Below are 14031 nucleotides of genomic sequence, written 5' to 3'. Positions count from 1 at the left end.
CTGATTAAATAAAAAAATGTTCCTGTGCTGAGATAATCTTATAAATGTGCTGTGTACTGTGTAATGGCTGTGACTGACCGTGCAGGTACATAGTGTGATCATACCACATCTCCTGGGTAGGGGGGAAGCAAGAGAATAGACAGACAGCATAGCATGAGATCACAGCTTATTCTGTTAGGTAAAACATTGATTATTAACAGGCAGGGAAATGTTTTACCTCACAAAATAACAGAAAATAATAATTAAGCATTAGTTGTGATCCCGTGCTGTAATGTCTGTATACTCTCTCTTGCGTCTTCCCCTGCCAGGAGCTGTGGTATGATCAGACCATGTTCCTGCACGGTCAGACACGGCCATTATACAGTACACAGCAGGGGCACATTTATAAGATTATCTCAGCACAGGAACATTTTATTTACACACATCCAATTGAGGAAGTTATTATTATTCCAAGATCTATTGATTAAAGTGTAAATTAAAATTTACTTTGTTCCTGAGAAAACCCTTTAACTCTGGTAAGACTCTCTCCAGGGAAGATCAGGCTCACCATGCATTTCCCATACAGTGCCAGCACACATGTAGCACTACCTGCCGGCTACGTCCCATGAATGACTATCCATATAGTGCACAATCTGGCTCTCCCCTGCCCACAATGACTTTTCTCAGCCCTGTGAATAGTGACTAGAGCAGTGGCCTTCCCTGTATGAGGACTATTACATGGTATTCGGACTGCAGAAATCAATAGTATTCTGGTCACAATGTGAACATATGAGTAGACGACAAAATAAAGGATTTGTTTTTTTTCTTTTTTTTCTCATTGTGACCCTTACCTCAGACATAAATATATCAAATATTCTTGTGGCAATTGGTAGTGGGAAACTTGTAAGAAAAATAGTCAAAAACCACGAAGACGCATACATAGAGGTATGAAAACTCTGGGCTTGAAAGTGCACAAATAGCTCCGGCAGCTGTTCCTGTAAGAAAGAATGTATTGTGACCATCAATAGGAGGTAACAGTCATACCCCACAACAATTAGTAAGAGCATTAGATTATAGACTTATTACTATAAGTGACGTGAAGCCACAGACAGTTCGGACCAGCAGCACGGTCGCGGTGCCGGCCTGACCTGTGCACTCTCTGCTGCCCCTACAAGTGGCAGATTTCCCTCTGCTGCATCAGAGTTGTGCAAGTGGCTGGATCCAGCAATGCTGTCCGCTTCAGAGCAGCGCTAACAAGCTCTATTCTAAAGAGCTTGTAGGCGCTGCACTCCTCTAGGAAACCAATCCCCACAGACTGTGGCGGTGAGCAATAACCTAAGCAATGAGCTGAAAACAAATGCCTCAATTTTTGAGAACACAGTATTTTTAATGAGCATATTGCAAAGCTGCTTTATTTTACAATTTTACACATTTAGAACCACCATTAAATACGGCTTCTTAAAGGGGTACAGAACTAGCAGTTTTTAAATAAAAAGAGCCTTAAAGAGGTAACCTGGGACAACAGTAGCTAGACAGGGGGGAATCCAAGTGATGGCGCCTCTCCAGCCCCAAACAGATCCTAAAATGGACCTTATGCCCTGTATGGTGCACTTGGCACAGTACTGTAATAGATGCACCTAATACTGCTGCTCAGTATAATTCAGTCTCACTCAAGTGAATGAGACTCCGATGTCACATGGCACAGCTACTGCCAAAAGTACTGTGTTGTACCGGCTGTGGCCAGTAGTCAAGGGATGGGATGTGGTGGAGTAGGTCAGAAGGGTGGCTCTCATCAGTCATTGATGACCCATCATTGCCATTGGGTGTAGAGTATAGAATTGCTTAGACAAGTTCAGAAAGAAGCTCAAAAAAAAAAAAAAAAAAGTTTGTAGTTGCAATGAAACAAAACTAGAAAGAGGTGCGGCCACGTTCCAGCAGAGCGGTGCACACAGTGATTTTATCCTGGAACGTAAGTTGGACCTCACCTGAATCATGCACTCAAACTGGTACATGCACAGGCCCAGCTCAGCCATGCTGGGTTTAAAGAGCTCCCGAAGACGATAGTCCTGCATTAACTTTACAAAGACACAAAAGGCTTCTTCTTCTGGCATCTAGAGGGAACAGAAAGAGATGAGACCAAGAAAAATAAACCAGGAACCAGATCTACTCCTGGTTAATTAGGATTCTTTATACAGCGAGGAGGATAGTAATTAATATGGTCACAATTAGACAAATGAAGTAAAGACCCCTATATATACACTATACGAAAATCGGAGGACTGGCCGAGAGTGTAAAGTGCTTGGGGACATTCTGATAACTATCGGGCTACAAGCACCATATACCCACAGGACAGATGAGAACTTGCTGATCGGTGGGAGTCCCACCGTTGGGACTCACACTGATAGTCAAAACAGGGAATTTTATTCCAACTACTAAATAGAGCGGCAGGTCAGATGCTCCATGGAACTGCCAAAAAAAGCAGAGCTCAGCAGTCACATAGGGAAAAAAGTGGAGCGGTGGCCACATGCACACTGCCGCCCCATAGCTAAAAGTGACCCCATTCTGCCGATTGATCTAGAACAGACTGTTGGGACCTGCACCAATCAACAAGTTATCACCAATTCCAGACAACCCCAATTTATGCTTTACACATTTATTAAAAATCAGAAAAGGAAAGGAGAGAGAGAGAACGCTTAAAAAAAAAAAAAAAAAAAAAAAAAAGATTATAGACTGTTGCAAAATGTCTATAATGCGCCATAACGGCATCAGTTGTGGTAAAGTCTACATGGCAGAACAGTGTAAGGTGGGCGATACACAACGGCATACAGATTGTTAGAACTTTTTGCAGCAAACAAAGTCTGATTATTAAAGCTTTTGTAAGCACTAATGGACACACTGCAGCAATATGATGGCTGCCTATACAAGCACCCGACGGTGCAAAATAAAAATCATTTTATTTTCTGCATCATACAGTGCCAATGGAGTACAGCGTTAGGCATTACACGGCAGAAAAGGTTGGTGATGATGGTCCGTAAGGTATGCCAACAGAGAGGGAACAAAGGCTGCAAACTAGATTTGTTGGGTCACCGTGATAGATTATTGCAATTCTGGACTTACTTGCATAAGAAGAAGACCCACAATAAACGCACTTCCCTGGCAGTACCCGACTTCACGATCCACTAATGAATATGCCTGGGGAAAAAAAATATATATATATATATTTTGCAAAATGACTATATACCAGCAATGGTAAAAAGGCTCAGACAATCATGGCAGCTTTCAAAAACAGCGACACTAGTCGACAGGTTGCATTTGGAAATGCAACTTAAAAGGGAACCAGTCATGTCCTTTGTAGAATGTAAACTGGCCCCAGTGCGCTGTTAGTGATGTAATGTGCATCACTAACACGTTTTGTTTTTTTTATTAAAAATGGTGGTCTAATTATGTGCAAAAAGCACTTTAAATGAGTAGGTACAATCTAACTATATAGTTATAGGGGTGTGCTTGATTGGGTTCAGTCAAGGAATAAGCTTTCAAAAAATCCCACGTTTGTGCAGTATCGATCGGGGAGTCATGCAAAAGCCATGACGAGTGGTTCCCAGCTTCAGTAACTGTGCCGATCACAGCGCATGCGCAATTCCCCAAAGTGCGGCTCTACGATACAATGCACAAACACGGGACTGTTCAAAGCGGATCGGAGTGATGGTGCAACTCCGATGGATACAGAAACTGCCCACTACACACATAAGGGACAGATGATAATAATAATAATAAATATTATTTATATATATATATATATTCCCCAACAAATATCCAAATGGCCTTCAAAACAGAAATAAAAAAGGAAAACGGCACAAAAACTCAAAAGAAGTGGACTTTATTGCCCAAACGGCGTGGCGACGTTTCGGATATAGTATCCTTTCTCAATCCTTGAGAAAGACTCCAGCACATACCTTCATGACATTGAACAGAACTTCTTGCCCAAGGCTATCCTTCTCCTTAAAGAAATCATGCTCCGGGTACGTCCTGGCAATATCTCGTCTGATGAGTTTTTCACAAGGCGACGTCATTTTCAGTAGATCGGAATACTGCTCTTTAATTGGCATATTCTGTGCATTGCATAATAGTTGCCATACGATTGCACGGAAGTGGTGCGGGATCCCTTTCCTGACAAGTTCCTGCAATAAAACAAAACAAATTAAAAGGAACATTACTACCACCATGTTTGACATATAACATATTAAAGAGGGTTTTCCACCACTTCCTATATTGATGATAACTCAGTCGGGGGGACACCACCCTGCTGCACGCCCACCGATCAGAAGTTCAGTATCTGGCGCAGAACATCACATCTCTACAAACGATTCAGCAGATCCTGCTCCGCACTGAATATCCGCTCTTTTTAAAAAGAACAGAAGTTTGCCTGCCAGTAGCGGAGAGCGGCCCCAGCATAGTATCTGCTCCGTACACTGCGTACCTCCCGCCTGGGCTGATGACAGCGGATCGGTGCGAGTGCTGTGCGGTGCCCATAGCCTCAACTAGTCCGATTCGAAGCAAGGAGGATGCTGATCAGGTTGCATTTAAAAAGGAGTTGGTCTAAAAAGGATATCCCTTTACAGGGATGGTCAACTACTGGATAGCCTTTACTTAAAGGGGTTCACTTCCAGTAAATTAAAATCCCCAAACACGTTCTTATAAAGAAAAAACTGCGCTATACTCACCTTCCCCGGGTTTAACAGGAAGTCTCGACTACTACTCCCATTGCCTGGTATTGGTTATGGTACTGAATGGCAACCAGTGAACTCCGCTGCTCTGCCAGTGTAGACAGAATACTGCCCCCTTCAGAGTGGCAGAGCTCACCGATTGGCTGCTGCACGATCGATGTGATGTCAACGTCACAGCCAATGCCAGACACTGGGAGCAGCGGCGGCGAATAGCCGGTGGACTCCGGGAAGGAGAACATTGCAGTTAGTCCCCGGCTATAAAAGTTATTATAAACAAACAGTCATTTACTGAAAGGGAACAACCTCTTTAATCAATTCAGAGCCACAAAGAAAAGAAAAACAATATATACGCACCTCCCGCAGTAGCGCCATTACAGAAATGTTGATGCTATTTCTGCTTGTGAAGTGACAATATTTGATATGACTGCTGCAAACGATCAGTGGTCGCTGACCATTTGCAGCCTATACCATTTTAAGGGGTTGTCCAACCTTAGAGTGCCTGCAGACTTGTAGCCTATTTGACTGTAGACTTGTGAATCCCCATGTCGTGTGCATTGATTGCTGTGAGGATTCTCCAGTGCAGAGAGTGTTGGTTGCGTGACTGAATGCATGTGATTTGCATACATGCGGTCACATGCCGACTAGGCATGTCGGCTTCGCTCAATGCAAGTGTATTGTGTGAGGCTGGAAAGGTCTAGTAGGAATGTGGCGCGAAGAATGCAAATCACACCTTCGGTAATATGTCCAATGCTCAAAGTGCCGGCACTGGAGACTCCTCACATCACTGTGCGCAATGTGAGGATTCACAAGTCTGCAGGCACAGAGTTAAGGCAGACATATCCCAGGGCTGGTCAAACCCTTTAATGAAAGCGGAAATTGCCTTTTACGGAATTTTGTTGAGCTGCAGCCCAATAGCGGACACTGACTTATGTAACCACTGAAGCCAATGGCACATGGGGTATGGTTACCTGAAGACACTGCCCCTATAGATCAGCATAGGGTCCTGTGTGCTCCCCATAGCTGTAATGCACGGTGTGACTGAGGCCTTAGGCAATCCTCCGATCAGACACATTCTATATGAATACCAGACCACAAAATAAATCCTTAAGAATTATATTTTTCCATTAACTACACTACTAGCACAATGATCCGGCACTAACATTACCTTAATTTGCTTCTCCTTCTTCTTGTACACCTCCTCCCATTCATTGACGATTCTACCCCAGAGTAGCCAGGCATCTTCTTCCTGATGGTGGCTGAGGTTACTGGAGGCCGAGGAGCTCGACACCAGCGAGGAGCCGCTATTTCTTCTTGACCCATTGACAGATCGCAGAGATTTACTGTCTGTTTCCAGCAGCCTGAAAAACAGATAAAGCAACGCGTTCAATACCAGTGCATCATATGATGGATGTGAACAGGTTATTGTAGGGCTTCGTTCTCACAGTTCTTGGTGAGTTTTTGAAGCTGCATATTATAAAAAAAAATAAAAAAAAAAAATATGCAAGTAACCCATTTTACTTAATGAGTGCAGAAAATGTGCGACATCAAAACTTGGAAATTCTTATCAGAGCCAACGTAACCTAAAGCATTAATTAAAAGCAACAGCAAGATGTATGAAGTCTCTACATTATTCTGCATGGAGGTATCGAATTAAAATGACAGCCCTGTAGGTCTTTTGGCTTCAGTTGCCACTATGACAACACTTCCTGTCGTATTTTACCAATTCAGCATAGTAACAGACATACTAAGCATACAAATCACAGGTTTTGAACCACACAGACATGGCACAAGGCAACACTCCGTTCCCATATCGATAGATATCGCCCCTGGAGTTTTAGGAGGGGTCCTGTGCCCATGCTCAGCCCCTTCTTTAGAGATGAGGATAGAATTGCTAGGCCATAAATATTTGGATTAAAATCCAAGTATTCATACAGGGCGGATATGCTGCACATTTTCTGCCTTGGATTTGTGGGTGGAAAAATTTGCAGAATACTACAAACCCTCCATTGTGAAGCATGGTGATTTATGCAGTGGATTCGGGTGAAACCTGCAGCAAATCAGTACACAATTTTGAAGGGTACGGGTGGTGGGAGATCTACAGTGTTTGGATGTATTCTAAAGTAGTGAAAAATTCTTAGCAGTGCTCTTGCTGCCCATTTGAGATATGATGCAATTCTAGTCAGTTTTTTGAATGCTATTAAAAATAAAATTTCATTTAAATTTTAAGTAAATTTTGTCCAGCTGGAAAGGGAAGTTTGAAAGGAAATTTGTCTTAATTTCTGTAAAAGAAAAAAAAAAAACATGCAAGAAGTGTCGATAACCTTGCCTTTAGCTGCATATCAGAATGTCCTCATTTGGAGTACAGATGATGGCAGTGAAAGGCCGTCACATGCGTCTCACTAGGGATAGACTGATGCAGGAGATTGTTATACGTAGAACACACAGAGAAGGTCACAGGTATGGACCATTTCACTGCCATCATCTGTACTCCAAATGAGGACATTCTGACAATAATTCAGCTGTATAATATACACGAAAAACAGCTGCACTCAAGTCTTTGCGTTTATGTAGAAAATTTTAGTTGCTTTTATTCATGTGCACAGGCACCACCAAATAATTTATAAAGAAAAAAAGAGGATGATTGCGGACAACAAGGTTAACGTTTCGACCAGGCAAGGTCTTTCTCAAAACCTCACTTATGTAAGAGGAGTGAATGAGAAAATAAGGGTATAGGAGGAGAGTCCCAAAGAACGTACCCTACCATAGTAATGATTCCTGTTCTTGCGCCCTTATACAGCCCGCACAGGACCTGTGTGAGGAGGGATGTGGTCCATGAGGTGACCATGACCACAGACACCTGTGCACAGGCGAGAACTGGCAGAAGCCTCACATTAGTGCCCGCAGCCGCACTGCCCGCCGCCATCTGTACAAGGGCACAAGGATGGGAATCATTACTATGGTAGGGTAAGTTCTTTGGGACTCTCCTCCTATACCCTTATTTTCTCATTCACTCCTCTTACTTAAGTGAGGTTATGAGAAAGACCGTGCCTGGTCCCTAGAAGCTCATGGCTTCTTCTTCAGGAAGTTTCCACACAAAGATATACCTATCTTTATATCTTTGTGTGGAAACTTCCTGAAGAAGAAGCCATGAGCTTCGAAACGCGTTGAATAAACCACCCGAACACCTTACAACTATATCTGGATCCATTATTTATCCGCGCTGCTGTGACTTTATCCACATTCATCTATTATAACGTCTCTAAGAGGTCGCAGCGCCGACCTGCGGATCTGCAGCAGCTGACAAACTACACGCCTTTACTGTGTACCACCAGGTGAGCAGTTCTCTCAATTGATTAGAAGCAATCCTGGGGATAAGACCCTATTTGCGCTTTTTTTGTCTCCTATTTTTCTATACTAGGAATACGATTCAGGCAGACAGTGGTCACATAGGATGATGGAACACCCCAAATTTACCACACAGATTGGCATCTACACCGCCTGCACCATCATCTGCCTCATGTATGTGACCATCACACAATCTGAGTCAAACAAAAGAAAGTCAAAACCGCACCCTTTTAGATATAAATTGAAGGTCTCAGCGGACACAAGGGCGCACGTCCAAAACCAGGGAGCCCATCCCGGCCAGTACCAAGACCACAAAGAACAAAAAGACAGCGCCACAATGGATGGTGAAAAAAATAGGAGCTTACATTTATTCTGCCTCCTGTAGAAGGAGGAGACAGAATAAATGTAAGCTCCTATTTTTTCACCATCCATTGTGGCGCTGTCTTTTTGTTCTTTGCAGCACACAATCTGGTGATAGTTCTCAGGGAGGGCCTCATTTGAGTTCAGATCATCTCCATTTCGCCGCAGTGAGATCATTTCTCCTCTTCGGACGCTCAGACACTCCAATATTTCCACAGCTGTGATTTCGCTCAGTCATTTCAGGAGGGATTTACCAGTGACGCTCAGACCCCATCATCACAGCTGCCAAAAACAGAGCAAGGGCTGAGGAAAGGGCTCAGGTTCACAGGTGATGACGTAAGATGTCCGTACAGCAAGCCATCGCACAGAGACCGAGGTGTTCACACTGCAGACCGCTGCCGGGCTCCGAGCCAACATCACAGATCTGTCCTGGTCAGCCCGGCCCTGATAATGAGTGATGAACATCAGTTCTGTAGAATGTGATGGGCGTCGTACAAATTGTGACCGTTCATTCAGCAGCCCTTCATATAAACGCCCCCATTCACATTAGATAAAAGTCGTGCAAAACTCTAATGTGCATGGAGAGCTCGATCACAGAACATACAGGAGAAATTGGCCGGGCTTTCCTGTGCATGGGGGGAGTCAGCAGAGACAGCTTTATGTCCAGCTTACAGGGGTAAGCCCACCTCAAACACTTACGGCATACCTAGCAAATATGAGAAACATACTAGATGATCACTGCACCCATGGAAGCCGCATCCATCTCAAGAACAGACCCTCGGCCTCTATACAAGAGTGAGAATTCCAGTCACTTCACTGCTGCACCGTCCAGAGAAGATGGCAATAAAGAACATGGAGGCGGCACAAGATGTAGAATAATGCGGAGGACTGATTCACTAGTTGAGAACCCAGCCACTACTTCCGCAGCAGGTATGGCACAAGGGACAGTACAGTATATCTCCTGACAGCTTGCCGTTAACTAGCGCGCGTTGTGGTCGGTGGACTAGTCACCACATGAAATGGCTACGACTACAAATTAAACCTTGAAGGATTGACTCCACGACGTCTGCATTGGCCTTCTAGTCAGCGGGGAAATGTCTAGAGAGGTGACAGCGGCGGCTGCTGGTCTGGAGTCTGAACGACACAATGTAGAAATCCTAAAATTTTGTGGTGTCACATTTTAGATTAGGATTTTCTCCTTTGGTGCATATTAAGGTTGATAGTCCTCATCAGAAGAATTTTAAACTATAGGAAAAAATACAAATGTATAAACCCAATATTTCCATATCAAATATAAGACAATTATTACAAAGCAGAGTCCTGAAAAGTTTACTTTATAAGCCGCCATTTTGGGCAAAATCAGGCAACCGTCCTGACCTGCCAGCAGAGATCTCACAGGCCCCACAATGCCTTAGTAGGTTTAGCAGAACACAATGCTAGTGCTGGTTAACCCGTCAATCTCCAAAGTTTCCCATCCACATGTAGCCAAGCATGGACTCTCTACCCCCCAAACATCGTGCATGCATCTCGACAGATGTGCAGGACGTGACGTTAAGAGGCAACGCTCAGTTCCTTAGAAGTAGTGAGTCTCTCCGGACGTCGCCATCTGTGGATGTGATCCAAGTCTCCTGTAACAGCAGATGTATGGGAAATGCCCCATACACAAACTATTTGAATAAATACTCCCAACACTATCCCTCATTCACCAATTTATAGAATTGAAAAAAAAACCAAACATGCAGGTCTGCAGTAATCCACCAAATCCAATGTAGTGCAAAAATGAAATACCTTTAAAAAAACAAAAACAAACGACAAACACAAGAGAGTCTCTTGTTCACCAATATATTCCCAAAATATTCCCACAAAGCTCCACCATAGTCCATGTATCCCCGAACCTTGCTCCAGAGAAGGAATAGCAGTAAAGTGACCACTATTGACCGGTGCAGGGTAATGACAACAACGCTCATCAGAGCTGCCGGGTCTCGCTGCGCACAGCGGAAGCCAGTGACGATTATGACTGCTGACCCGAGTACCCGGCGCCTGTGAATAGCAGGGACATTACTGCTATTCACAGTCGCTGTATTCGAGGAACATGGGACTACGGCGGAGCTTTGTGGGAACATTTTGAGTAATAAATTGCAGACGGGGAGTCTCGTGTGTTTATTTCTGCCTTAGGCTACTTTCACACTTCTGTCGGTACGGGGCCGTCGCAAACAGTCGGCCCGACGGACGTTGTGCTAAATTTAGCACAACGTGGGCAGCGGATGCAGTTTTACAACGCTGCCCATTGCGATGAGCGGGGGGAGGAGGGGGCAGAGTTCCAGCCACGCATGCGGGGTCGGAAATGTCGGATCCGACGGACAAAAAAAAAAAGTTACATTGAACGTTTTTTTGTCACGACGGACCGCTAAAAACACAACGCATCCGTCGCACGACGGAAGCGACATGTGGCCATCCGTCGTCCATTAAAGTGTATGGCAAAAAAACGGATCCTGCGGGCACATTTGCAGGATACGTTTTTTTTGCCATAACGACGGATTGCGACGGAGGCAAAAAGACAGAAGTGTGAAAGTAGCCTTAGGTTTTTCAGATATCCATTTCGGGACTGCTTCGGAATAGCTGGATTTACTTTGGACCTGCATGGGATTTTTTTCAATAAATTGGTGAATGAGGGATAGTGTGGGGGAGTCTTAATTCAAATAAAGTATTTTTTTTCTGTGTTTTTATTTTTTAATACCAGGTTAGTAATAGTTGTGTTTGGTAGACACCTCACCATTACTAACACAGGACTTGATGGATGTAATTTTTTTTTACAAATCACAACTGTCATAAACCCCAACTACCATTACCCCAAATGCCACTGCACCAGGGCAATAGGGAAGAGCCGAGCAAAGAGTCAGAATTGGCACACCTCATGTGATGCATCAATACTGGGGTGGCTGCGGGATGGTATTTTTAGGCTAAGAAGGGCCCAATAACAAGGGACCGTTAAAGCCTGATAATATAAGCCCACAGCTGTCTGCCTTACCTGGGCTGGTTATCATTAACGGGGGATCCCACGTCATTCTTTTCATTTATTAGGTTAAAATATGTACAGTAAGCTACACACAAGGCACTAATTATATAGCTGACGGATATCTTTCTATCGATCTACACCATATCTATCTATATCTTTGCACATCCAAATCTAACATATCAAAGAGTCAAAACACACAAAAAAACTGCAAGGAAAAAAACGCAAGTGAAATAGATTTGCATCTGCAAAAACAAAGTCAGCAACACCAGCAAAGCAGATTGAGCAAAAAGACCGCCAGGACTGACTGGTGTCTTAAAGAAGTCATGTGCACACACCCATACACCTTGACATCCATGTCATATACCCATGCCCTTATTGCATTTAAAAGAGGTCTTTAAGATCATTTTTACATAATTTTCGCCTGCGGTTTTTGCAGCTGATCTGTGTCAAATTCACCTATATTCATTTACATCAATTTGCTGCAAATTTCATTTTCTGAACTGCAACAGAAGAAATCAGCAATAGAAATAAAGAAGATGGGGCTTTAATAAAATTCGCAGAACAGGTCACTTTCTGCTGCAGATTCTCTCAGCGGCATTTGGATGAGATTTGGTAAGACCACATGCTCTGCAGCATATCCCCCTAATCTAAATCAATGCTCATACTTTATTACTGAACCAAAGAGTGAAATATATACAATATAATTAAAGATAAATGACAGATTGGAGCGTCCTGGATTTGCAGTGAAGGTGGTGTGTTGCTTTTGGAAAAACAGTTTGGCCATTACAGAGATGAGTAGTGTTTGTACCTGCAGCGTCCTTGAACATTGATGTTTGCATAAATGTAGTAACCTGTTACAGACTGGCTTTTACCCTCACTGGTCCCTTTCTCGGTACTTCATATAAAATCATTATAATTTAAAACAAACAAACCTACCTGTGGTGGGGAAACGGCACCGTAAAATTTGTGTTATAAATCTATTACCCAATTACAGCTTTATTGTGCACTCAGCTTATTTCAAAGAGGCAGCCTTTTGCTATATATGTTTTTTGGACCATGTACATTATTTCCTCAAATCACAGAAAAAGAAAAAAAAGCCTCAGATTTATCTTATGCATTAGGCCACGTTCATATCAGCATCCATATACAGACAATGCCCGGTCTGGGGAGGCTGTAAGCTTCACACTGGGAGCCCTATACAGACCACGAACTATGATTGTGTGAACCCAGCCCTAGGCTACTGCAATGCAGGAACATTCTAGCGTGCACAATACAGCCACTATTCACATCACCCTTCACACATCCGTATAATACCGGGACCGGAAAAACCAGTCCCTGGGCCATCAGTGGTCCCGGATCTGTGGTTTTCAGGTATGGCAAAAGGAAAAAAATAAATAAATACAAAGCTTTTCCTACACTTTGCAATGTAAAAACACTTACAGCACACAGGCCATACACTGACGCCATCTGTGCGCTGGGCGCGTTTTACATGGACCCAGAGACTTGTACTGGCCCTTGCAGTCAGTAGTCCCGGTAAAAAACGAGACGTGCACAGCAGCATACGTTATAATGGGTACGTGTGGCATCATGGACTTGTGAGGAGGCCTTAGGGAGCATTTAGACAAGACATTTTTAGGAATGCTCATTTTCCGATAATTGGCCTGTCTAAACAGGCTATTAGTCACCCGATGAAGGACCAAAAGGCACGCTCCTCGGGTGACATTTTTAAGCTTTTTCGTTATTTTTCTAGGCAGCACATTGTCTGGTGTAAAGAGGAGATGATGTGCTGCAGAGAACAACTATATTCTACAAGGTACTTTGTGAGGAAGTGCAGGCATGTACTCTAAACAACTGATCAGCTTCATGTAGGCAATCGTTTAGAACCGCAGATTGGCTAGTCTATATGTACATTATAGGCCCTCATACACATTACAGTAGTATCAGCTGAACCTGCCGGTACCAGCAGGTTTGGATGACTGATCATTCGGACAGATGTTTATTGCACATGTCCCATTTCGGACAGCTGATGCCATTGCTCTCCCGGAGATGAACCATCACCTGACACGTTAGTCGGCGGCGTTCCTGTCCATGGGTTGGTCGGCTCACATGGTGTTGGCTGAAGCATTGTTCAGCTGACAGCCATCTATGTGTATGGTCGGTTTACAGAGTGGTGAGCCGAACATCTCCGGCAGCGGATCATCTACCGGGAGACGGAATGATCCTTTGATCTGGAGACTGAATGATCCTTTGATCTGGAGACTGAATGATCCTTTGATCTGGAGATGTTAGACGAGGGGTTCAGGAGGTCCCCTTATACAGTAACAGTCTGCCATTGCAGAAATCGTCAGATTGCTATGAGGTGTATGAGAGCCTTCAGGTGCAGGTGGAATACGACAGGTTGACTGAAATGTATAGAAATAGTAAGGCACCACGTAAGTATCTGGCTGCAATATTGGCCACCGGTACAAAATTACATTTGTTACCTTGAAAATCTAAATCAGCAAAAGGTGACGACATCATCCAAAAATGACAAAAAATAAAGATGAGAAGTTCAGATTCTCTAAGGCACAACATGGCGACGTAAGCTACAGTACAGCGTTTACCTGA

General features: G+C 43.7%; 1 protein-coding gene across 5 annotated transcripts in view; it reads right to left on the bottom strand.

Moving 5' to 3' along the window:
• EVI5 (ecotropic viral integration site 5) overlaps window positions 1-14031 on the bottom strand; it is a 146744-nt gene that overhangs the window by 79010 nt on the left and 53703 nt on the right. For all 5 annotated transcript variants that reach the window (XR_013218486.1, XM_077276982.1, XM_077276979.1 and 2 more), the window contains exons 3-7: window positions 5869-6061; window positions 3933-4157; window positions 3097-3171; window positions 1965-2090; window positions 831-974 (exon numbers count right to left, since the gene is read on the bottom strand). Coding sequence is in view for 4 of the 5 variants with exons in the window: in XM_077276982.1 (XP_077133097.1) it covers window positions 831-974; window positions 1965-2090; window positions 3097-3171; window positions 3933-4157; window positions 5869-6061 (763 nt within the window). In the remaining variant the exon portion in view is untranslated. The remainder of the gene's footprint in view (window positions 1-830; window positions 975-1964; window positions 2091-3096; window positions 3172-3932; window positions 4158-5868; window positions 6062-14031) is intronic.

The sequence above is a fragment of the Ranitomeya variabilis genome, chromosome 8 (genome assembly GCF_051348905.1).
Source record: "Ranitomeya variabilis isolate aRanVar5 chromosome 8, aRanVar5.hap1, whole genome shotgun sequence".
Classification (NCBI taxonomy): Eukaryota; Metazoa; Chordata; class Amphibia; order Anura; family Dendrobatidae; genus Ranitomeya; species Ranitomeya variabilis.
Note: the sequence above shows the minus strand (reverse complement) of the source record. Positions and strands in the feature narration are given on the sequence as shown.